The 24,597-nt window shown below is 39.5% G+C and overlaps 2 protein-coding genes across 2 annotated transcripts in view; both read right to left on the bottom strand.

Moving 5' to 3' along the window:
- The window catches only part of LOC128518710 (sialoadhesin-like), a 1,187,000-nt gene that overhangs the window by 553,070 nt on the left and 609,333 nt on the right, over window positions 1-24,597 (bottom strand). The gene's annotated exons all lie outside the window — the stretch shown is intronic.
- The window catches only part of c3b.2 (complement component c3b, tandem duplicate 2), a 36,467-nt gene continuing 28,237 nt past the window's right edge, over window positions 16,368-24,597 (bottom strand). Inside the window, exons 28-44 of the mRNA XM_053491668.1 lie at window positions 24,455-24,530; window positions 24,192-24,351; window positions 23,934-24,044; window positions 23,647-23,791; window positions 23,196-23,359; window positions 20,917-21,072; window positions 20,579-20,638; window positions 20,396-20,486; window positions 19,630-19,681; window positions 19,466-19,553; window positions 19,047-19,136; window positions 18,858-18,963; window positions 18,671-18,760; window positions 17,264-17,341; window positions 17,100-17,180; window positions 16,872-17,019; window positions 16,368-16,685 (exon numbers count right to left, since the gene is read on the bottom strand). Coding sequence (XP_053347643.1) covers window positions 16,565-16,685; window positions 16,872-17,019; window positions 17,100-17,180; window positions 17,264-17,341; window positions 18,671-18,760; window positions 18,858-18,963; window positions 19,047-19,136; window positions 19,466-19,553; window positions 19,630-19,681; window positions 20,396-20,486; window positions 20,579-20,638; window positions 20,917-21,072; window positions 23,196-23,359; window positions 23,647-23,791; window positions 23,934-24,044; window positions 24,192-24,351; window positions 24,455-24,530 — 1,817 coding nt within the window. The 3' untranslated portion in view covers window positions 16,368-16,564. The remainder of the gene's footprint in view (window positions 16,686-16,871; window positions 17,020-17,099; window positions 17,181-17,263; window positions 17,342-18,670; window positions 18,761-18,857; window positions 18,964-19,046; window positions 19,137-19,465; window positions 19,554-19,629; window positions 19,682-20,395; window positions 20,487-20,578; window positions 20,639-20,916; window positions 21,073-23,195; window positions 23,360-23,646; window positions 23,792-23,933; window positions 24,045-24,191; window positions 24,352-24,454; window positions 24,531-24,597) is intronic.

Here is a 24,597-nt window from a genome sequence, read left to right as displayed (position 1 = left end):
ACAAACTCTTGTGGCTCTCAGTACGGTTATTTCACATGCCCTTACCTTGGACTGCTACGGATATGTTTGCTCAAGTGACAGGTGTTTTATAGTAGTGCCGCATGTTACCGCTTTTTAATATCACCATGGTTTTAGAACATATAAGATAAACTGGTTTTAAACGTCCCATAGAAAGAATTAAGATATATCGATTCATCCATTCATCTTTGAAAGTACAGTTTTCATAGATTACTTTCCAGTAAGCCATGCTGTTGTGCCTTAGAGTCTGACTCATGAATCATGAATCAAATGTGTTGATTGACGTGTATAGCCATGTACATGACTATACACGTCAATCAACTAGTTTACTTCAAAAGCACTAATTTACAATCAAAGCACTAGTTTACTGTTTAATTCTCCTTTAATTAATTATTCTCATTTATCAGAAAAGCATCAGGGTCCAGCTAGAGATACTGTGTAACTCTAAGACCAAGCTAATTAAGAGAGTTAACTAATTAACCTTATGTGCTTCAGATGTCTACAGATGTCATTCTTGATCATTTTTTCTTCCTTTTTTTTTTTTGCTTCCTCTCTGGCTTCCAGACAGGTCAGTTTTTTTTTCATTACAAGTACATGCTAGCTTGATGGAGCTTCATTTTGGGGAGTTCCTGGTATCATTGTGTGTCACCCTTCGGAGGAATTGGGGAAAGTTCGGGACACTTCAAGAAAATTAAAGGACTTCCTGTATCTACGCCTAAAAGTAAATGTACTGCTTGGTGATCGTGGAGGTCGCTGCGTTGAGGAAACACTGACAGAAGCTTGCAGCAAATGACAGTTACAGTATACGTAATTGTGAAATTAAGAGCATTTCAACACGCAGTGTGACAATAACTCACAGGACTGTGACTAAGCAGCTGTGTGGCCATGAGAAAACCACTGAGAATAATCAGAAAAAAATACCTTTAGTTTGCTAGGGAGCATAAAGATTGGACTTTGGAGCAATAGAAAAAGGTCCTGATGGGTCTAGATTGACCCTATTCCGAAGCGATGAGTGCATCAGGGTAAGAAGGGAAGCACATGAATAGCCATGCATAGTGGCCACTGTACAAGGAGGCATGATCTGTGGTTGTTATGAGACATGTTATGATCTGGGGTTGTTATGAGACATGTTATGATCTGGGGTTGCTTTCGTCAGTCAGGTCTAGGCTCAGCAACATTACAGTATGTGGCAATAAAATGAAGTCAGCTGATGAAGCGAGTATAACGAATGATCAGGTTATCACATCTACTGTAGGGTGTGTTTTCATCCCTGGTGGCGTGGCCATATTCCAGAACTCAGATTGCTACAGGGTGGTTCTGGGAGCATGACAAATCATTCTGACACATGAGGTGGACACCACATTGCTGCACACCATAATCAAAGCTATTTGATTGTAATGAAGTAGTAGTGGAATGCGTAATAAAATAGTGATTGGAATAAGAATGTGCTTTTTTGGGGGGGCAGGCCGTGTGAAGTGTCTTAAAGTTAAAACCCTTTAATGTAGTTATTACAAGATGAATGATTACTAGGTGAATGATTTAGTGCCCCAGGGTAAATTAAACTTTTAGACACCTTACAAAAGTAGTAAAGAGGTTGATTTAAGACACGCCCCGATGACTTCAAACCAACATTCTTTTTTGGTTAGAAAAAGGAGAGATTAGAGTCATTGGCAAAGCGCTGCTGAACAGGAGCATTGTCATGTCACTTAGCTGGAGGGTTTCTCATCCAGAGGCTGAGAGAGAGAGAGAGAGAGAGAGACTTAGCTAGGGGTTAAATGAGGTCATTATTATTTGAGCCAAATCCTTAAGGATGATGGGCGGGGAGGTGGGAATGCATTGTTCCTGAGTAAGTGTGAGGTGTGTGTAATCTCGTGTTTTTATGTCTTTGTGAGGACAAAACTATCTGTTGGTTTTGACCTTGTGAGGACATCTGGCTCGTACCCACATGCCAGAGGGTAAAACCGAAAAAAAAAAAAAAAGAAGCCAAGATTTTGGTGTAGCAGGGCATTAATCATCTGCATAAATAACTATTTTAATGGATAATACTTAAAGGTACAGGAAAAATGTGTGTGTGTGTGTTGTGCCTCACAAGCACAGTGCAATGACATCATCCCCAGTGTGTTGAAAACCCGTCATTACTCACTCCATTAATGGCAGTTTAAATATTCGACAGCAGTGGCACACACAAATACACATTCATAGCGACCTCCTGACCTCCCCATTTTCTCTCTCTCTCTCTCTCTCTCTCTCTCTCTCTCTCTCACACACACACACACACACACACACACACACAAACACACCTGCACAGGTGGAAAGAACGAACTCATTTGAAGTGCACTTCAGTGGAAACTCCCTGCTGCGATAATGGATCAAAAGCCACTCTGCACACCCTAAAGCTGTAGAAAAGTCTCTCTCTCTCTCTCTCTCTCTCACACACACACACACACACACACACCTAATAATTTTTGTATAAGGTGTGTTTTGTAAGCAGTGTGTTGTGAACTTCAGATTCTTTTTGAAACTTTGAAACACAAAGACATTGTGCAGTTGAGTAATGTGTGTGTGTGTGTGTGTGTGTGTGTGTGTGTGATGGGTATACGTGCAATAGAGCAATTGCATGTCCGAACGAGAGAATTATGTTAGTGTGATAGTATGAGAGGACTAAATGGGATATGATTGCAGATGAGGGTTGTTCTCTCTCTCTCTCTCTCTCTCTCTCTCTCTCTGTGTGTGTGTGTGTGTGTGTGCAGGTGGATGTGGGTGCTGGCAAGCTCAAAGGGAACACTGCCAAATTTAGTGGAAAAAGCTTGCAGCGGCTCTTCAATCGACTGGAAAACAGTGCCCCCCAACACACACACACACACACACACACACACACGCACGCACACACACACACACACACACACACAGTACACAGCTCAATTGTTTTGTGCTTTTTGACATTGGCAATGTCAAATCTGTCTTAACACAGGCTTATCTTAATATGAAGTGTTGTCAGAAATGCAGTGTGTGTGTGTGTGTGTGTGTGTGTGTGTGTGTGTGTGAGAGAGAAAAAAATGGTTTCTTGTTCCTTGTACTAAACATATGTCCTCATAAAGAAAAAAATACAGAAAATGGCTTTGTGGCGTTATTGTTGAAAAGTAAAAAGACGAGTTTTAGACTTTGCAAAGTTAACTAAGTGTGTGTGTGTGTGTGTGTGTGTGTGTTTAATTACCATTTAGTTTTACATTTTTAACTTTTTTATATTTTTGGTATTATGTCATGTATATATTTAATGATGATTATTATAAGTCTTATTTCTCAGTTCCTCGCTTTTTCAGGGAGATTCATGAAGGCATTGTTTCTCATTTCCTCTCCATGTTATGGCTGAGTTTTGAGCACCAAGGTCTCTTACACATGCACACACAGTAAGATTTATAAAAAAAAAAGAAAAAAAAAGGAAAAGAGCGTGCCTCACTGTGCTGTAGCTGCACAAATGGCTGTTTCCAATGAATCATATCATTTGACTGAGCTGAACAACAAGAGCTGACTCGTAAATGACTCAATGCCATTTTTAAACTACACCAGACAAAATGCTGTGACTTTTAGTATTTATTTAATAAACTTTACCGTCTGGGTTATCATTCGGAGCCGGAATGATAACTGGATGTGGAACAGGAATAGTCTGAATGGTCAGGAATACACTCTGTCCAGTCCATCGTATAGCACCACACACACACACACACACACACACACACACACACACACACACACACATACATACTGTACATACTGTACATATACATGCATACTCTTTTTTCTCTTTTAACTTCCTGTCATGTTTTTTTTGAAAAGTTAAACGAAACTGGAAAACTTGAAGGATTCATCGAACTTGATTAACCCAAGCTTAGAAATGAACCAGTGATCCTGGAGCTGTAAAGGTCTCATAAAATCTTTTATCTAACAAATAAGCAAGACTTTAGCTTGTATAAAGGCTATTTAAAATGTTTAATGAGCTTTTCTGCATTCATACAGTATATATGAACATTATGAAGACTTTTTTCCATTTCAAAACAAACGTTAAAAAAAACAGTGTTTTAAATCAGCAATATAATCAAATAATAAAAAGCCGCGCACACAAACTTAATTAGACTGTATTTACAAGTGTAGTCTAGATTAAAACAAGGTCTTTAATTCAATTGAATAGTTAAAACTGAAACTTTAAGATTTTAAAGCAGAATTAAATTAGTTGGATTAACTTTTTTTTTCTCTGCAAACGTTAGCTAATTAAGGTCACTTTTTGCAATGAAGGTAATTTGCCAAAGAAAGTAGGAATCTGTCATCATCTTATATACTGAAAAAAAGTTTAAATGGAAATTTTAAATGCTAAAATCTACTGTAATAACATCTAATTAAACTGAGGGATGTTGCCTAAATTATTTAGTTAGCAAAGTTTTTTACGGCGTGATTGTGGATCTGGCTGGTTTGAGTTTTCCTATAACTTCTGATTGCTTGGGATTTTCACATGTAACAGTCCCTAAAGTTTCCTCAGGATGTTGTCATGAAGAATAAACATCTAGCAGTTCTTTGGATGGAAAAATCTTGGCAATGAGAAACGTGTTCTAAAAAAGGGCAGCATACTGGCTCAATCTGACAAAAAGGCTACAGCAACTCAAATAGCCACCCTTTTCAACTGTGGTGAGCAGAAAAGCATCTCAGAATGCACAACATGAAGAGGATGAACTAGAACAGTAGGAGACCATTTCAGGTTCATCTTCTGTCATCCAAGAACACCAAGCTGAAGGTCTATTGGGCATAGGATCAACCAAAACTGTACAGATGAAGAACATAGCCTGGTCAGATAAATATCGATCACTTGGGTGAAAGGGTTTCGATTTGGCACCGACTGCTGGAATCCATGGACCAGCAGTCTCAAAACAACCTTTCCAACATGGTGTTGAATCTCTGCTGTGATGAAAGAACTGTGGCTGTTTTAATAGCAAAATAAACGGTTGCAGAATATCTACAAAACAAGTCTGCTTCTTTTATCACTTATGTTACAGCAGCTGTAAAAGCTAATAAGACATGTGTCTTTAGTAGCATTCATCCACCGCCAATCTAGAGCTGTAACATGTAAGAGTATATCCGTATCACAAACCACATTAATTTAGATTTATTTGAAGTTAAAAGTCAAATACCAAATGTTCCAGAGTGTAAGGGAAACATTCATGTCTAATAGATTTTAACTAAATCTCTCCCTCTACTGGCCATCTTAGAAAACTACAACCTGAAACCACAGGTTTTGGTACACCGCGATAAAATTATTACTTTTTTTTTTTTTATTGGTAAAAATAAGGGATGGATTGAATTGTAAAATAAAACTTTAATTTGCTTTAAAGTGGTCCCCCCCCCAATAGTTAAAGATGGAAAACATTTCAAAAGGTTAATATCTTAATAGTTCTATAAATAAATAGATCAATTATTTTAGCTGGCTTTAATAATGCAGAACGTTTTGAATCAGACATTTCTTCTGTTGATCCTAGATAAATACGGTGGCCGATCCAAGATGGCCGTTAATCACAAATAGATCCAGAGAAGACACCAAGTCTGGGTTATGTTCGAAATCAACCTGGCTAATGTAAACAGGCTGTCTGCGAGGAAACACCGCACCCTCACTAATCTTTAACCTGTTTAAAGTGCAGAATAGAGCCACATGGAAGAGTGGCTTTGATTTCTAGTCGGACAGTATGGGCAGATACAGATCACTGTTAATGTAAAGCTTTATATATCAGAGTGTCTTTTGTATTGGAAATGTTTCATGTTGATACAGGTCTTGTGTTTATGTGATAAATGTGGACATTCATGCCACTGCTTAATCACAAATGTGTTGTATATGTCTAGCTAATGAATACAGTCATGTGTGTGTGTGTGGAGGGGGGGGTAGGGAGGTTGGTGTTTCTTAGATCTGACAAACAAGACAGAGTTTCAGCTATATATTGTGGCGTGGGCGGGGCGGCGGCTGACGACCAGCATGCCTTGCGGGGATGTCGGTGTGTGTTCACCATGTTGGGGAAAGGTGTTTGGGTTGGTGGCTTCGGCCCTGTTTGTGTGAGGGGTGTGTGTGACGTGTGAAATGTGCTCCAGTTCAAGCTAGTGCTGAATTGGATGTAGGCTCCTGAGTGAAGGTGCTGCTCATGCCTTACATGCTGTGTGCTTAATAAAGTACTCCCAGCCATTGCATTGGGTAGCAAATAAGCTCACTCGTCTCTCCAGCATTCCTTCCGGCGTAAAAACGCTACAATATATATATAAACATCAAGCAAAGAGAAGAATTATAATGAGAGTACCCTCTGCTGGACATTTGTACAAAACTGCCGGATTACGGACTCCACAAACGCACATGGGTACAATATGGGCAGCATCAAAAAGGAGACCAGAAAGTGTGTTTAAAAAGGAATGATCCTAGTATTAGAGTTGCCAGCTCTGTACTTTAGCAATGATAGATGTAAATTAATCAAAACAACATATTCATTCTGAAATCCCAATTCCCTAATTCACACCATATTTTGTCATAAGCTCTTCCTTTGTTGTCTTCAAAATTTGTAATGCTGTGATGTTGTACAGATGCAGTATGGTGTCAGGTCTGTTTTCTGTCTTGGGAGATGCAAGGAGACGTTGAATGACTGCAAGGAAGACAAAAGCAGTTTCCGGTGACAGCACTAGGCCCAATCTGGTGTGTATCTTTGCTGTTTATAAAGACAACCATACTTGCCACTGCCTGCTTACTAAATGTCGGGGGGGGGGGGCGCTCCACATTATTGGCTTACTGCACATTGATTCGGATTTGTACACCACCTCTACATCTGGTGGAGGCTTTTTTGTGAGCAAAGAGTAAAGGTTTTGTGAGAACCCTTTGCTCAGTGGTTAAGGCATTGGACTACGGTTCGGAAGATCCCAGGTTCAAACCCCCCCACAACCACCAAGTTGCCACTGTTGGGCCCTTGAGCAAGGCCCTTAACCCTCATCTGCTCAGATGTGTAATGAGATAAAAATGTAAGTCGCTCTGGATAAGAGCGTCTGCCAAATGCCTAAATGTAAATGTAAATGTTTTGTGGGGTAGCATGGGATGTGCAGGCTTGTGGTAGCTCTGACAATGCAGTGTCAGGGAGATGAGATGGTGCCAGGCTGAAGGTGAAAAAGATGAGGTGATGCTCGGACACTGTCAGGGGTGGGATGGATGCAGGAAAGGCATATGAAAAATTAATTAGCAAAGAACATTAAATACAAACCAAAACATATCAAGACAGTAACCAGACAGATGTAATTAGACTACAGCAGTAACAACAACAGATGTTGCGAGATTAAGATTTTTGACTAGGTAGAGGTTTAAATAAGGACACTAATCAGGACACTAACAGAACACACCTGTGTCAAACATGCCATAAAATTTGGCATATATAACCTCAGTCAGTTGACTTCATTTGATTAGGTGCACCTGGAGGTTATAAATAGGCATGAACCGGAAACATTCTCAGGTCTCAGACATAACTTTGGGATGCTGAGTAGCATGGACATCCAAACTATAGAATCTGACAAATATGTGCGGAGAGGACCAACCTGCCGCATCACACACTTGCTGCAAGGAGACACCTCTTGCCAGTGCAATTGATGAGGCAATTCTCCTGGTCGAATGAGCCCTAAAGTGTGACCATGCATCTCATAGGCAGGGACAATAGCATCCCTCACCCAAGGTGACAATGTTTGTCTTGTGGCGGCCGCCCTTTGGTTGCGGCCTATAACATATAAGAACCTGCTCTGATTTAAGCCACTGGCTAGCGCGGTGGATGTACTGTAAATCTGAAGAGCACAAACTGGACACAGTAAGTAAAGTCTTTCCTGTTCCGGAGCTATAAATTTTGGAGGACAGAGGCTTTGAGAACAAATGAGTGCATAGTCGAGAATTAAACCTTCGGAAGATAGTTAGGGTAAGGATGCAGAATAGCTTTGACTAGCCCAGAGGCAAAGTCTAAGCAAGATGGGGAGGCGGATCAAGCCTGCAAATCTCCAATTTTTTTTCAGAGAAGTAATGGCCATGAGAAAAACCATCTCATCCCTGACAAGAAGCCTGACAGGCGCTGACTCTAGTGGTTCAAAAGGGGGTGTCAACCAACCCCTCTGGCACAATAGCTAGATCCCAAGAAGGGACTGTCACTCTAGTGGGCGGCCTCAACCGTTTCGTTTCATGAATGAAGCGGGCAACTAAAGGGTGCTTTCCACAGAAACCCCATCAGGCAGAACATGACAAGCCAAAATAGCGGCTACGTACGTTCTGAGAATACTAGGGCATAAGCCCGAGGTCAATTTTTTGTAGCAACTCTAGCACTGAAACAATTTGGCAGTGGACTGGGTCTACATGTTTTACTATGCACTCATTTTAAATACACTCCATTTGAGGGCATAAGTTCTTCTAGTAGAGGGAGTCCTAGAACTTAGTATAGTTTCAATTACACTGACTGGAAGACCAGTCTCTCTTCAGCTCGGGCCGGGAATGGAATGTCGTCCCCTGATCCTAAGACAGAAGCTCCCTCCTCACAGGAGAGATATTAGATCTGAACACCACACACTGGTCGGCCTACGAAATAGAGTCATAGTTTCGAGGCAATTGATCAGATCTCTTGGGCTGGACAGCAATCTAAGACCGGACCCCAGCCCGTGAGGGAAGCGTCTGTCGTTCCTTATTGGAAACTTTTACACGCCCCGCCCCTCCCAGGGCGAGACACCCCCATGGTCCTGGGCACGTAAGCCTCAGGACTCGCTTTTTAGAGGAGATGATGCTCCTCAGGTCTGGCCTCCTTGAGGCGGACTGCAAAGCGCGGCGAGTCCCGTCCCAATCTCTGTGAGGGGGTGCTCGGCTCGCCACACTCTCCTTTTGCGCTTCACGCCTGGCGAGAACCGGACCTGGTCAGGACTGGGTGGCCGACAGTCCCAACCCCTGAGCACGGTGGGGGAGAAGCCCCACAAAGGCTTGCTTCCGCCAGATTCGCACGCGAGAAATACGCCGCGGCTCGCGGTTTCGTTTAAAGACGGTGAGCTGAGCGCTAAGGACTTTAATAGGGAGGAGACTGCAATGCTCACATGCTCCCTCAAGCCCGAGGATAGCGTGCTCTTCCCTCAAAAACTAAAAACAAAAAAGTGTGGAAATAGCCCCCTTAGCGAGATATTCTACCCAGAGGGACGGCACTCATGTCTAACTCTGCCATCTTTGTGGTGAGTAATAAGACGTTTTTTAAAAATCTCTTTTAAAAAAGTGCTTTTACACACGCACACAACAATGCAGTCCTTGAAGACAAAAAAAGCTAAGGATGTTTCTGGTTCAGGTCTATTTATAACTTCCAGATGCACCTAATCAAATGACGTCACCTGACCTAGGTGATATATGCCAAAATGTTTGCCGTGTTTGACACACATGCTTCAACAACCAGTCGCGCAAAGAGTGTTCCCTCAGCGTTTTCACTCAGCATCGAGTGTAGCTTATAAAAGGGAAAAACTATTGCTGCAGATCACCTTCAGGGGTTATTCCTGATAGACAGAAGTGCTTTTGCAAGAGCAGAAGAGAAAGAGGCTTGATCTAAGCATATTGGATAAACCTTATTCAACAATCCATTATTTTTGGTGGGCTTCACTGATTTTTATTTCTTTTTACATTGTATAAAATGAGATGTGGCTGCTAAAGCCTTCATAATTGCTCTAATTGGATGTCCTGTAAATTGGTAATTATGACTTTGGTAAATCTACATAAACTTCTCTGCAGCAGAGATAAGTTTTGGTCTTGCTTTCTTTCCTGGGATGGTCTTCATAAAAGCCAGTTTCATCATGATGCAAATGCACTTGACAAAACAGCAGTGCTTTTGCAGGCTGTTACTTAATTACTGGGAATTTTACAGTTTAAAAAAAATCCCGAATTGTTCTATTGTTTAAGAATGTCCAAACATTTGCCTGGCACTGTATATCTGGGTGATAACAGCAGGGTGGTGAGCTAGAATGCTATGCCGGACGAAGAGAATTACTCAGGCCCACCTCTTGACCATGAGTTGAGGAGATGGCCGAGGAGCTGAATGCATGCTGTACTTTAGATGTTATATACCAACTTGTGACATTTTACTGACAGTTTTTAAGTAATCAGAGGTTTGAATTAGTGAGGCCAGTTTTTTGATAATTTTAGAACATATGAAAAAATACACGGAGGCAGGACCTTGACTAACAATAACAATAACACAATACTAAGAATATATAATTAAAAAAAAAAACCTTTTTGCCTACCTTAATGATACAGCAGCTTTGGATAAAACAACACCAGAATGAACTTATATATAACAAATGAACTCTGAAAAATATGTCAGGTTCTATTATTAAGAAAGGATGTTAATTTTAATAATGAAATAACAAATGAATCCAATTCAATTTGTGTAGCGCTTTTAACAATTGACATTGTCTCGAAGCAGCTTCACACACTCAAAAGATTTAATTTATTTAAGTTTGAAATGTGAATGTGTGTGAATCAAAATAATAAGATTGTCCCTGATGAGCAAGCCTAGGACGACGGCGACAGTGGCAAGGAAAAACTCCCTGAGATGGTAATTGGAAGAAACCTTAAGAGGAACCAGACTCAACAGGGAACCCATCCTCATTAGGGTGATAACAGATAACAGGGATTGATCTGCATTCATACTGTGTGTTAGGAGGCTGAAAGTTCAGTATAACCGCAGAAATGTTTAAGTTAATATGGAGTCCAGTTTGTTACTGGAGGCTCGGGTAGACTGTAGGAAACTCTAGTTCTGAACTATCGAGCAACTGCAGTCACACGTCCTCAGAGAACAGCTGTCAGCATCAGTTGAGGTCAGGACTGTCTTCGTGGAAAAGTGGAGGCTGGTGGAGGCTTTTCTTCCCCAGTCACCACACGCATCCCCGGCAGACCACACGGGTCGTCCATGCGACGAGATCTCCAACTGGAAGCGGGACACCAGGACGAGTCAAACAGGTCCAGAGGGCAGAGGGGGTCTGGATCACTGGCAGCTCAGGAGCGACATGTATAGCTCGACAGAGAGACAGGGGGAGGGACAATAGATGCTCCCAACTGAAAAAAAAGCAACCAACTGAAATCAAATCTGAAATTGAAATGTGGAAAAACCAAAACCAAAAGACAAGCAATTTGTGGACTATAATCACTGTTTGCTTTTGGTTTTTTTACCAGCCAAAAAAAACTGCATAAGCCGATTCAAAATAAACGTGCAAGCGATTTATGCGGATAGTTATGTGGATGTCAAAGCAAGAGGAGTTTTATTTAGCTAAGTCAAAAAAACTCAAATGCAGATGCTAGCACACACAGACATCTCGCTCTACACGCACACACACTTCTGGCCCATTTAACATTAGCATGTTAACATTGTCTTGTTAATGACTGATTAAACATATCAACACAGTGTATTTACTGCTTTATTCATGCCATTATGTGGAACTTTTCGAAGCAGCCCTTAAATCTTAGGGGAATTTTTAATAAAATCATTTACTTTGCTTAGATCAGCAACATCTAAACACCTTAAGTGATGCCGGTTTCTCTGAATAGACTGTCAAGTCGTGTGCAACATTTCACCTGATTTAAGCAGTTTATATTGTATATAGTGTATTTATATAGTTTTATATTATACCTGCTACTATAAGGTCCTAACACTAGCCACTGCTGTCAGCTGTTTATTAAAGAGAAAATGTACAAATCACAAAAAAATGTAAAAAATGAGTTTAGCAAATATGTCATAAAGGCATAGCTTCATCTTTGTTTTGAATACACACAATGTCAATAAATGATGTTTAGGACTGTTTATTAGTACCCCCCCAAAAAATAGGGGCAATTGGGGCATCGTGTTTGTGCAGTGATTGGATAGCTGGAGCAATGCCACTCTAGCCACTGCTTTTGAATGCAGGTGTGTTTCAGAAAAAGCTTCACAGGTGTGAATCTGCATATATTGTTAATGTGCATCTCTACTTTATTAAATGCTGCGTAAATCAACGGATATTTTGTTCAAGCCTTCGATAAAGCATCCACTAGAGGTGGGCGATACTGCAAAATTTTGTATCGATCCAATACCAAGTAAATACAGGGCCAATATCGCCGATACTGATACAGATACTTTAATTTACCGATAATTTTTAGTACACAATATAAATTACATCTACTGTACAAAATTATTAATTTAAGTCTATCGCCTATCCATGTAGCTTAAAATCCTATAGTGTCCCTTACATGGTTAAATTAAACACACACACACACTCACACACACACACACACACACACACACACACACACACCATGAATACACACCCGGCGCAGTGCAGTTATTTTTAATCTTAAATATAAATATTGTAAAAAAAATTATTATTAATTTTTAGTTGTCCATTAATACAGTGTTAACAAATGACACTTTATTTGTAAAGTGTTACCATTTTTCAACACCGGCAAAATAATCACTTTAGTTTTAATATAAAACCGCAGTTTTACAAAATAACACCACATTAACCCTACAGTAAGTGTAAGCATTGTTAATTTGTGGTTTATATTACCCATTATTATGTTTTGTTGCAACAACTATGGTGATGACACTTCATGCTGAAGATCCAATATGACTAAAAACGTATTTTTACCAGTGTTAGCTACCTGGATATTTCTGAAGCTGAAAGGACTCTGCCAGTGACTTCTGTCTCGCTGCCGGCCGGGCCCTGTCTGAAAGATAGGCTCCTGTCTTTCTCTTTGTACTTCCGAGCTCTCTTTGTCATGTCGTTTTATGTGTTTGTGTAAGTTGGTGGTGTTACCACAGCGAATGACCTTTTCACAGATGTCGCAATTTGCTGTGTTTTCATTCACAGCAGTAAAATACCTCCACACAGCGCTCCGTTTTTTAATCTGCCAGCTCCATGATACCAAGGCAGACACGCACCTCGCTCCCGCACTCTCTGCAGCTGCTCGTTTTTACCACTATAGACTTTAGTGTTAAACGTTTTTTAGGGGGCATTAGTGTATTAATGGCCTTATAGAGATAACGGACAAAGAATGGATCTTACATCCCTGTAAGTTTTTTTTTTTAGTAGTGGCACTGTTTTATGGGAGCCAAGTTTAACATTTTCCTTGTGACTCAACATGCACATGTACTGTACTGTAGATACTGGTTCATCCAAGTAGATGGCCCTGTCTCTGCGTGGCATGTCTAAGTGTCTGAGCCATAGAAGCCTCTTTGCCAGCACATGTTTGCCAAACAGAACATGCACTCTATTGCAGTCCTGACCTCACTCAGCAGTGACAAAATGGGCTCTCCTGAGCCGAGTGAGCCGAGCTCTGCCAAACACATTACCTGCTAAGTCTGAAGAATAATAACAAGGTTCAGTGCCCAGGCTGAGCAAACTTTTTTTTTTTTGAGTGTGGTATTTTTTTTTTTTTCATGTTGAGCAGAGGGAAACTGAGGGAAAAAACCCTTAGAACCCCTTATTATACTGGCTGTGGGAAGGGTCCCTTCATCTCCAATTTCTCAGCTGCTTCTCAGTACAGAGAGAAAAAGGGAGCGTTGTCTTGAGCAGCCAATGAAGTAGCATCTGGGGAAAAGCCAAATCCTCATGCTAATCTTCCGATAAGCCATGCATGTCCAGACCAATGCTGAGCATGTTATCATCTTGGAAAGCAGGCTGCTGAAAGCTTTGTTGCAGGTCAGCACTGCAGGGGGCCTCCTGGTCCCACAACCCTTTTACATAATGAATCTGATCTGCGCAGCTAAGAGCAGGGACTTCTGTTGGAAGGTTCTTGTTGGCAGACACAGGCTAAGCTGCATTCTTGTCCCATTCACCTCTCTGTCCCTTTCCCTGTCTTTCACTGTCGAGCTACACATGGTGCTCCTGCAGTGATCTAATAAAAATAATAATAATAATAATATTAATAATAATATTAATAATAATAATAATAATAATAAGTTTGTGTAGGATGGGAGTGATGTGTGAGGATTTCTTTGAATAAGTGAGAACCCTAGCAGCAGAATTCTGAATGTATTGGAGCTTATTTAATGTTGTATTTGGTAGTTCATAAAAAAGAGAATTACAGTGGTCAAGAGTGGTTACTCGAGAAGTAATGAAAGCGTGAACCAGTGTCTCAACATCCTTGATGTCTAAGAAGGGCCGTAGATGAGCTATATTACGGAAAAAGGTAAGATAGGAGTCGAAAGTTATACCCAGATTTTTAAAGGTTGTGGAAGGTCTAACCAAGGTCCCGGAAATGTTAACAGTATCAGTACAGAAAGAAGCAACATTTTTAGGTGAACCAACAAGTAAAAAAAATCTGTTTTATCAGTATTGAGCTTGAGAAGGTTACTGGTTATCCAAGCATTTATGTCATCAACACAAGCTGAGATGGAGTTAGTGGAAAAGGGATGGTAGTGTCAAAAACTGATATAGAGTTGAGTGTCGTCTGCATAACAGTGGAAATTGAAACCATGACGGCGGGTGATTTTACCTAGAGAAAGCATGTAGATGATAAACAGTAGTGGGCCAAGAACAGAACCCTGTGGAACACCATGAGAAACAGGAGCGGTAGAGGATTTAGCCTGGTGGAAAGTAATATAGTGTTGATGATCAGACAGATAAGAAGTGAACCAGGATAAGGCAGTTCCAGAAATACCAAGAGCAGAGAGTCGTAAAATGAGAATATTGTGAGAGATGGTTTCAAATGCAGAAGAAAGATCTAAAAGAATCAAAAGGCTAACAGAGCCAGCATCAGAGGCCATAAGAAGGTCATTGACAATCTTAAAAAGTGTTGTCTCGGTACTGTGGTGAGGTGAAAACCCGGATTGTAAACATTCATACAGATAATGAGATGACAAATAGGACTGTAGTTGAACAGCAACAACTTTTCAAAAATTTTTGAAAGTAGCAGAAGATTTAAAATTGGTCGGTAGTTTCCCATATCAGCAGGGTCAAGGCCAAGACCCCCTATGCCTTCTAGATCTGTCTAACTCATCCTAGTGCCCCGCTTCTGTTTGGACAATGTTGTCTCGTGGAGGCCCTGTGTGGCCTTTTTGAGATGTACATGGTAACAGGGGGTGTTTCTTTTTTTTACCTTAAAGACAATCCTGGCCTCTGATGATGCAGACAGCAGTTTTTTGAGGACTTTTGAGAACAAGAGTTTAGGATTGGAATGTCCTACTGTTTTGTACTTGAGCCTCCAATAACAAACTTGACTCCATATTAACTTAAACACATCTCCTGTACTATTATATCTCCTAATATATTTTATAAGAATAACAAGTGTATAATTCACCTCAAGTCAATTTTATTTGTATAACGCTTGAAAAAATGGTCATTGTTGCAAAGCTTTACAAAATCAAAAGAAAGCTATGAGAAATGTGAAAAATATGTATCAAAACTATCAGATTGTCCCTAATAAAGAAGCAGAAAGTGACGGTGGCAAGGAAAAACTGAGATGGTCGTAGGAAGAAACCTTAAGAGGAACCATAGTCAACAGGGAACTAATCCTCATTTGGGTGATAACAGATAGCAGGAATTTTGGTTCAGTTATACTTTGTGTTAGGCAGCTGAGAGTTCAATGCAACAGTTAATTTCATTCATTTAATATGAAGTCCAGTTATTGGAGGCACAAACAGAATGTTGAAAATTCCAATCATAAAAACCACAGCTATGTGTAATAGTAAAAGTTAGAGCATTTTCAAATTCACGAAGCGAGTAAAACTAAAAGCTATTGCCTTAATAAGCCTTAATTTACCAGTGAGAACTGGAAAATATAGTTGCAAAGCAACAATGATTGGGCCCAAGCATCTGTGACATCACTGCCAGGATTATACTTCTATGGATCTGGCCCGGATTATAGTTTGATTGGTTGGTTAGCACACTCACCAACTTTTGATTTTATTCTTTCTCATATGTCTCATGTCATGTGACCTGGTGACCCTATTCCAGAGTGATGCACATCAGTGTTATGATGTGGGGATGCTTCAGTTGATCAGGTCTAGACTCATTATGTCACAATAAAATAAAATTAATAATAATTAATTATTATATTGTCAAAAGTCATGCCATAAGTTATATTTATGTAAAAAGATTATGAGCCAGGAAAGACCAGGGCTATGTGGTCTATAATGTTATGTATGGGTTACACTATGTGATATAACTGTTTTTACCTTTATTTTAACTTAAAACACCCACTAATTTAATGTATGATAGTTTGACAAAAAACAAACAAAGCAAATGTGATTTGTTGAGAATAAAAATTTCTAAATAACAACTATTAAGCAAAATAAAATTGTCACACAGAAGCAGTGAAGCCATTTAATAAACTACAAATTTGCTATATAATATAACGTTAATTTTCCAATAGACATCTTGACAAACAATTGTGTTCGCATGTAAAGCTTAACACACCAAACTTGCAAACTGCATACATGCTTGCACATGACATTATAGTGCATTAGAAAGATTTTTCCACATGGACTGTGCTGTATGTGTGTGTTGGTGGAGATTCTCAGGACTGGCACCCAGTGTTCTGCAATTCTATGCTGAAATTGTCCAGTTCTGCGCAACTGTCACACACGCCAGATGGCCAATGCTCCACCCAGGTGTTCTTCCCCAGAATGTAAATGTAACTGAAAAGGAGATAAGAGGAAGGGTAGTGAGACCCTACAGAATGTTCAAGTTTTATTCTTCTGACACTAATGATTAAGGATTTGGTGGTGGCATTATGATTTTGTTACCCAAACGAAAAGGAAGCTAGCAAAGTTTAAAAATTTCCTGGCGAAAATTCTTAAGACCTGTACAGTATTTAGTCATACCCATTTTCGTCACTGCCTGTTTGCCAAATGTCAGAAGCTGATCCGATGATGAGGTAGTCCTGCCCCGTGATCAGATTAAGCCCCGCTCTACAACCAGCATGAGAAAGATACACTCGAATATCTTTTTCTTTTAGACCAACCTCAGAACCTGTGTGCACACAAACACTGTATAAAGAAACAAACCAAATGGTATACAACATTACAAACACTATTTGGAGAAACACACACCTTCTTTGATGATTCGCAAGATCTCCATCTGATATCTGTCATACTGGCTCGTACTGATGCTCAACACTCTGACCTTAAACACTGGTACACACAGCACTCACGTTGAACCTGGAACTCTAGCTTGATGGAAATCAGTTAACATAAAGGTAATGTGTAATGCTTACCGTGATGGATTCCACTACATGCAGCCTTCTTTCTCGCTGAAACTGTATAAGTGCCCATCTTCAAAAAGCAACAGTCGCCTACAGAGTCGGTTTTAAAGGTCATTACATTAATCACCTACTCATACATGTACATTAGCATTATTTAGACCTTGATTTATCAACTCATACATGCTAGTTAATGAGATTTGCCGTAAATAGATCACAAACTAGCAGCCATTTTTGTGTTTGCAAAATCGACTAAACAGCAGTGAACAACATTAAGCATGTAAATCTTGTAAATGGATTTAATTAAAAAAGTTAAAACTTGGTGGTATCACAAAATCATGTAGCTGTTAGTTAACGAGGAAAAAAAAAACAGTCCACCTATAGTGACAGTTTGTTGCCAAGTTTGTCCGAACTTTCAGAAAACTAGGTTAATGAATGCTGGGAATTCTTAAAACATAGACAAGCATCCTGATATCTGTGTTAAAAGTTTAGGTAGAATGTAATGATCAGGGCACAAAGCTTATTAAAGTTCTCCCAAAGAGCTCATATCTTAGCTTAAAAAGTCTTAGCTTAAAAGTGATTTAGAAAACTTCTCAGAGCAACTCTCAGTAAGGAAAGTACAAAAACTTTTATCTTAGTGAGGAGGTGTGGTCGACCCTGCTGTTAGGGATGATGCAGCAATTCAAGGACTGTGATTGGTTGATAAAAAATAACCTCTGACCTCTGAAGGTCTTGAAATGTGCTCTTTGTAAAAACAGAATACACGACAGTGATAATAGAACAGACAGTGAAATCCTTTACTTTATGCAAAGTTTCTGTTATAGGCTATTAAGTTACTATTTAAGTTCTTACATTTATTTTCCATGATATTTACTGATTTCATTACTGTACGTGTAATCCATTTTAGATTGATGGGAGCAAAATGGCTCAGCTTTTACAATTAACATGATTGTAGGACGGTCTATTTAAGTTACACTTTTGGTATGTACTGTAGTCAACAATCCAAGAGAGATGAAAGGAAGTCAAACAAGAAGAAAACCAAATTGGACAGAAGAGCAGTGTTAACTTTTAGCTTTATGTTCATTTTTGGAGAAGATTTCTTGTTTCCGCCATTTTGTCCTCCGCTATAGAAACTCTTAAGCCTCTTAAAAGTCCTCCTGTCTACTCCTAAAATATTTTTACTTTAGGGGCTATTTTTAGGGCTAAGATGATTTGTGAATAATTTTTATCTTTACTAAGATTTAGTCCTAAATTTAAGGGGAAATTCTAAGAAAATATGATAATTCTAGGAATTTCCTTAGAATTTCTTCACTAGGAACAACTTTTATCCTTAAGAAGCTTTGTAAATACGAGCCCAGGTGTTCATGAAACTTTGTATAAGTGTATAAATATAGCTCTATGTGTTAGCATGTGATTGCTCACCCTGGGTGCAGCGACAAATATTGTCTTTGCAGATCTGACTGAGCTGCTCTTTGTCCTCTGGTGGAGTATAAAACCTGCTGCAACGTTCATCTAAAAACACACTTACATTAAATTTTTTTAGCATGCAGCTGAATCTAACATCCATTAAAATGTATAAAGCTGTATAATTATTCATGGTTGTGTATACCCGTGTTGTAATACTGGTATATAGTGACTGTAGATGGTTGCAGGAGACCAACTTTAAATTTTTGGTTCAGCCTGAAGGAGATGATGTCTGGCTCTTTGTTGGATACCTGAACACACATCGATTAAAAACTTAATCAATTATTTTACTAAAACGGTACGAGTCTGATCAGCATATAATCCTCCACATTACCTTGAACAGATGAATGATGAGGGATCCTCGATCGCTCAGGTTATCGACAACTTGGAAATTGTTAATGTAGCGATCCACAGAGTTGCTTAGCTGTAGATTAAAGACCACACAAATCACGTTTATTTAGCAGGAGATTAAACTATGAATTAAAACTTTTATTCAAGTCGTTAGTCTTATGTAAGTCATTATGCATCTCTAAAAAGTTATCTCTGACTACTTTGTAACTTGAGATCTTTCCTATTCTAGACTATTTATCCCGCTAAACGACTGCCAGTTGTATTAAGTTGATGTTTGTTCCCTTGAGTTTGTTGTCTGAACATTTTAAAAGTCACCTTTATTCTAATTGATTACATCGGTCTGAATAACACATAAATCATCTGTTTGTAGGTCATTATATTCTTCAGCTTCTTGTTTCTTACCAGCTCGAGGTCTGAGGTTTCTGGTTCAAAGCCAGTAGGCAGACTGATGTCAAGAACCGCCATGCGCACTTGATGCTGTGCCAGAGCTCTGACGGAACAAAACGATTAATGCTACCGTGGACACTGCAGTGTTCTTATGATACATTTGCACATTCATAGCTTACCTCACACTGATGATGAGTTTGTACACCTTCTCCATATCTGCTGTAGGTTTATCTGTGACATACGGAGAAAGTTGAGCATAAACAGTTTACCTGAAATCTATAATAACCAGTCCTCAGCCTTTACCTTGAAGGCATATAGTGTTCATGAGCACTTAGTCTGGAGGAATAGTTTTAGGGGGTTAAATAGGTTGGGAGTGCTAAATCTTTTAGTAGAAAACTTATTTGATCATGACGAATCCTTTTGAAAATCTATACTGGCTAAAAAACCTATAATGAAGGTTTTTTCTTTTTAAAACAAAAGCTTTTTCCCCAGTGATCAGCAGTGCTATCTTAGATATTTATATTGGTTACCATGTTGCTTCAGGAGATTTAACCTGGAGTTCTAACTGATTTTCCTGAATTATTTTCCATCAGTGTACAAAAACACTTCTGCCGGAGGTATGCACTAGTTATGCACCCTTATACTGGAGATATTCCATGGTCGCAACCCCTTTTCCAAAAATCTGTCAGGTTCACAAAAGCTTTATTTGGATAATTGTTTGGATGCCCAAAATTGCTGTTATCTTTTAACATTCCTTCAAGCTTTATTTCCAACTTTAAGCCAACCAATTAATTAATTCCTGAACTATCACCCTGAAAGTCTTCTTCATTTAAATTTAGATGGTGACTTTACCACAATGTGCTAGTTTATCATTTGGTCATTCATTTATTGACTAATGGACTGAGCATAGAAATTCAGGGGAGGGATAATAGGCAACAGTGATACCTCCGTTTTCTGTAATGGAAACGTTTAACTCAAAGCCTTTGCAGGAGCTCTTCTCATGCTCATTGGGCAGCTCATTATAAACTGTTATCACCTGCAGAGGAATCAGAGGGAGAGAGATAACCTCCAAACCTACAATAATGCCGCTGATAATTGTGTTTTTTATAATGTTTTTCCATTGCATACCTCAAGGATTCCCTGGCCATTTCCTGAGGCAAGCACTGTAAAGTCCTGATCTAGAGGGACCTGTGTAACAATATCATCAAATGAGTGAGAGTCATGCTGTGTAACAGTATCACAATTAAAAGGCCTATGAATACACAAATCATTAGCTTAAACACAATGCATAGCACAATTCAAGAGCAATGCAAAGAGAATAACATTAAAAGAAATAGACATTTAATATGTATCCATTATAATGGAATGTTTTCGAAGGTGGTTGTTACGGCATTGTATGTTGGCTTCATTTTTTGTAAAGTTAGGCTACTGTTTTATGTAGGGACTTCAGTGCTAAAATGACTGACCCGGGAAGAACGTGCCACATGTGCCAGTTGAGGAGTGAAGGCCCAGCGTATATCTGATCGACCAGGAACACTGAGGTCCACCTGCAGCTTCATGTCAGAGGGAGGAGGTTTCTTCACCAGGTACTCTGACAGAGCCTGCAGTACCACCATGGTGGACTAGGAGAGAAGGATATTCAAGGAGTTTCAGCATCATGCACAGGAGTCCAGAGAGCATGCTTATACATTCAAACACTCAAAAATACACTTTGGAATTGACTGACCACATGGGATGAAGTCAGGAGTAGTACAGTGTGATGAAAAAGTATTTGTCCCTTCCTAAATAGTGTGGCATTTTTTTGTCACACTTCAATGACTCAGATCATCAAACAAAATTTGGTAATACACAAAGATAACCCAAATAAATACAAAATGCAGTTTTTAAATGAGGATTTCATTTATTGAAGGTAACAAGCTGCCCAAACCTACCTGGCATTATATAAAACAGAAATCACCTTCATGGTGAATCATGAATAAACTGTAGTCAATTTTAGAAAGGGTGTTAAATTTCCCTTTCCACACCCAGGCCTGATTACAAAGTAAATCACACTAAAAGATTTTAAAAAGTTACATAATCTAAAGAAATATAAAAACTAATGAGAAACAAAGTAATTGACATGTATCAGTCTGGAAAAGGTTACCAAGCCATTTCTAAGACTTTGGAACAAGAATGCATTAATCTACAGTAGAGGCTCATAAAAGAACTCAGAATTAACATCTAAAGACCTACAGGCTTCACTTGCTTCAGTTAAGGTCAATTAGCATGATTCAACAGTAAGAAAGAGACTGGGCAAAAATGGCATCAATGGAAGAGTTCTAGAGCAAAAGCTACATCTGATCAAAAAGAACACAATGGCTTGTCTCCACAGAATATATAATTCATCATCTGGCATGAAATTAACACAGCATTTCATTAAAAGAACATCATACCAACAGTCAATTGGTCAACAGCCTGCTTTGAAGCTTCAAATATTTAGTGCTTTACCAGAAAATCCTGAAAGACAGCTTAGAGACAGTGGCGCTGAAGAAAAGACAGGAGGCAGAGTTGGAGGTAGCAGAGCTGAAGATGTTGAGGTCCTCTTTGGGCGTGACAAGGATGGATAGGATCAAGAATGAGTTCATCAGAGGGACAACCCACGTTAGATGTTTTGGAGGTAAAGTCAAAAAGACCAGATTGAGGTGGTTTGGACATGTTCGGAGGAGAGATGGTTTTAACTGAGGTTTAAACTGCCAGGCAGGAGGTCTAGAGGAAGACCAAAGAGGAGATTTATGGATGTGAGAGAGGACATGAAGTTAGTTGGTGTGAGAGAAGAGGATGCAGAGGATAGGGTTAGATGGAGGCAAATGATTCGCTGTGGCGACCCTGGAAAGGGAACAGCTGAAAGACAAAGAAGAAGAAGACCAGAAAATCCTGAAAGAGAATTTACAGCCATCAGTTTATGACCTCACACTCAAGCACACTTGGGTTATTTAGCGGGACAATGATCGAAACACACCAGCAAGTCCACCGCTGAATAAGTTTCGAATGGTTTTGAAGTGGTCTAGGCACAGTCCAGACTTGAATAAAATTGAGATGACATTAAACATGTTCATGCTTGAAAATCCTCTAATATGGCTAAATTAAAACAATTCTGCAAAGAAGAGTGGGTCAAAATTAAATCACAAGGGTGGGACAGCCAGTTATTAGGTTTAGGGGCAATTACTTTTTCACATAGGGCCAGGTATGTTTGGACAGCTTTTTTTCCCTTAATAAATGAAATCATCATTTAAAAACCGCACTTTGTTTTTAATCGGGTTATCTTTGTGTACTATAAATGTATCATGTGTGACATATATGCATTTAAAAAATCAGGAAATGGGCAAAATTGCTTTTTCACAGCACTGTATGTGGACCACTGTACAGGTGACTCACGAGACATTACAAACAGTATGGATCAATTTTATGGAAAATTATATTGGAATAAAAAATATTTTGGGAGGGAGGAGTTTTCTGAAATGAGTAAAATGAGTCTGAATGCTGTAAAGGAAAAATAATTGAGTAGGACCTTACATGAGTAATAATAGGTGTTGGCTTCTCTCGGTTAAATTTCTATCTTAAAAAGTCATTTTTTTTCTACTTGAGAAAAACATTAGGGCGGATTTTATTGACTATTAGTTTTTAGACAAACACCTAACTCAATTCTCTTTTAATTAAAATGACCAAAATGTAGACGTAATTAGCACAAAAACATTATAACCCATACCTGCGTGGATCCGTACCCTCCCCCAACCCGTCGCTGCTGATTTAGCCACTTAAATGGAGCCGTCGCCTCCTCAAAATGGCCACCTTTAATCAGGGCTAACAGCGCATAACCAGTCGCCTCCAGTGTGAAGAAGGAATTGCCTGCATCTGGCCAGTGTGTTCGGTCTGAGATCACAAGCCAAGGAAAGATTAATATCTTAAAATGCGTGAAAAACATCATCATGTGTAATTAATTATTCTAAAGTGGGTTGGATATCAATTTAAAATGTGATTTGGTCCCATTCAGCCAAGCACTGTGATCTTCTGTGGTATGTTTGTAAAGATGTTCTTCTTGTCCCTTCACATGCAATAGACACTGATAGTTCCCTTTTATGGGACTTTGATTAAGTCATTACCCCAGCCTTACTTCCTTTTATGCATTTTAAAGTAGAGGAATGAATGGCTTAGAGTACCTGGTGATGCTGATTTCAGCAACACGCTTTTCGAGCAGCCCTGATTGCTCACAGCCAAAGCGTAACATGCAATCGCGACGGAATACGGCCTGCGTAGCTGGTGGTATCGCTCCTTCAGATACTCTCCAGCTCTTCTAAATCTCACCTGCAAAGAACAGAGAAGAAGTAAAGACTAAATGCCTGAGCTGTTAACGTTAAATGATCAAAGTACCAAATAATCAAAGTAATGATCAAAGTATACCAAAACTAGTATAATAAAAATGTAATTGTTTGTGTATGTGCATTACCTTTGTGTTTATATCTGGCTTGCTGCATGTAACAACACCTTGAGCTTCAGCCATTGCAATCAATACAAATGCAGTCAGAGTTTCCTGGGATTCAGCACCCTGAAGACCTCCCTAGACTCACACATAACCACACACACAGTCTCAATACAAGTATGGTCACCTCTCAAACTATTCAGTTTCTTCCATCATCCTACACATGATTTTCAAATTCGTTTCACTTAATAGTCAGCTTCGTCTTCATCGAGTCTGTCCTCTCACCGTCATGGAGGTGGTGTAGACAGGGTTGTCCTCCTTGAACGCTCCAGATGGCAGCTGCTTGTGTTTGAGCAGGTAGAGCAGTGGGCCACAAATGTGCTGCTTATCCACCGTGATGAAGGGATAAGCCATGGAGAACACCTTCACCACGAACGCTGTGATCCTGTGATCACGAACAGAGGAGATGATTGCTTTAATGGGGCAGGGATACATTCACAGGACCAAATACTGTATATTATATCATATACAGTAAATCATAAAAATACCAAGTGCTGGTTCCTTCATTGCGATATGGTGGATAGGAGTCGTCCGTTTTACGATAATGAAGTTGGTTCTCATAGCCTGAGACAGGAGTACAAAAAGGAATCAATCAGCTAACAAATTCAAACATTTTCTATTAGTAGCATTT

Source organism: Clarias gariepinus, chromosome 3, assembly GCF_024256425.1.
Source record: "Clarias gariepinus isolate MV-2021 ecotype Netherlands chromosome 3, CGAR_prim_01v2, whole genome shotgun sequence".
NCBI lineage: Eukaryota > Metazoa > Chordata > Actinopteri > Siluriformes > Clariidae > Clarias > Clarias gariepinus.
Note: the sequence above shows the minus strand (reverse complement) of the source record. Positions and strands in the feature narration are given on the sequence as shown.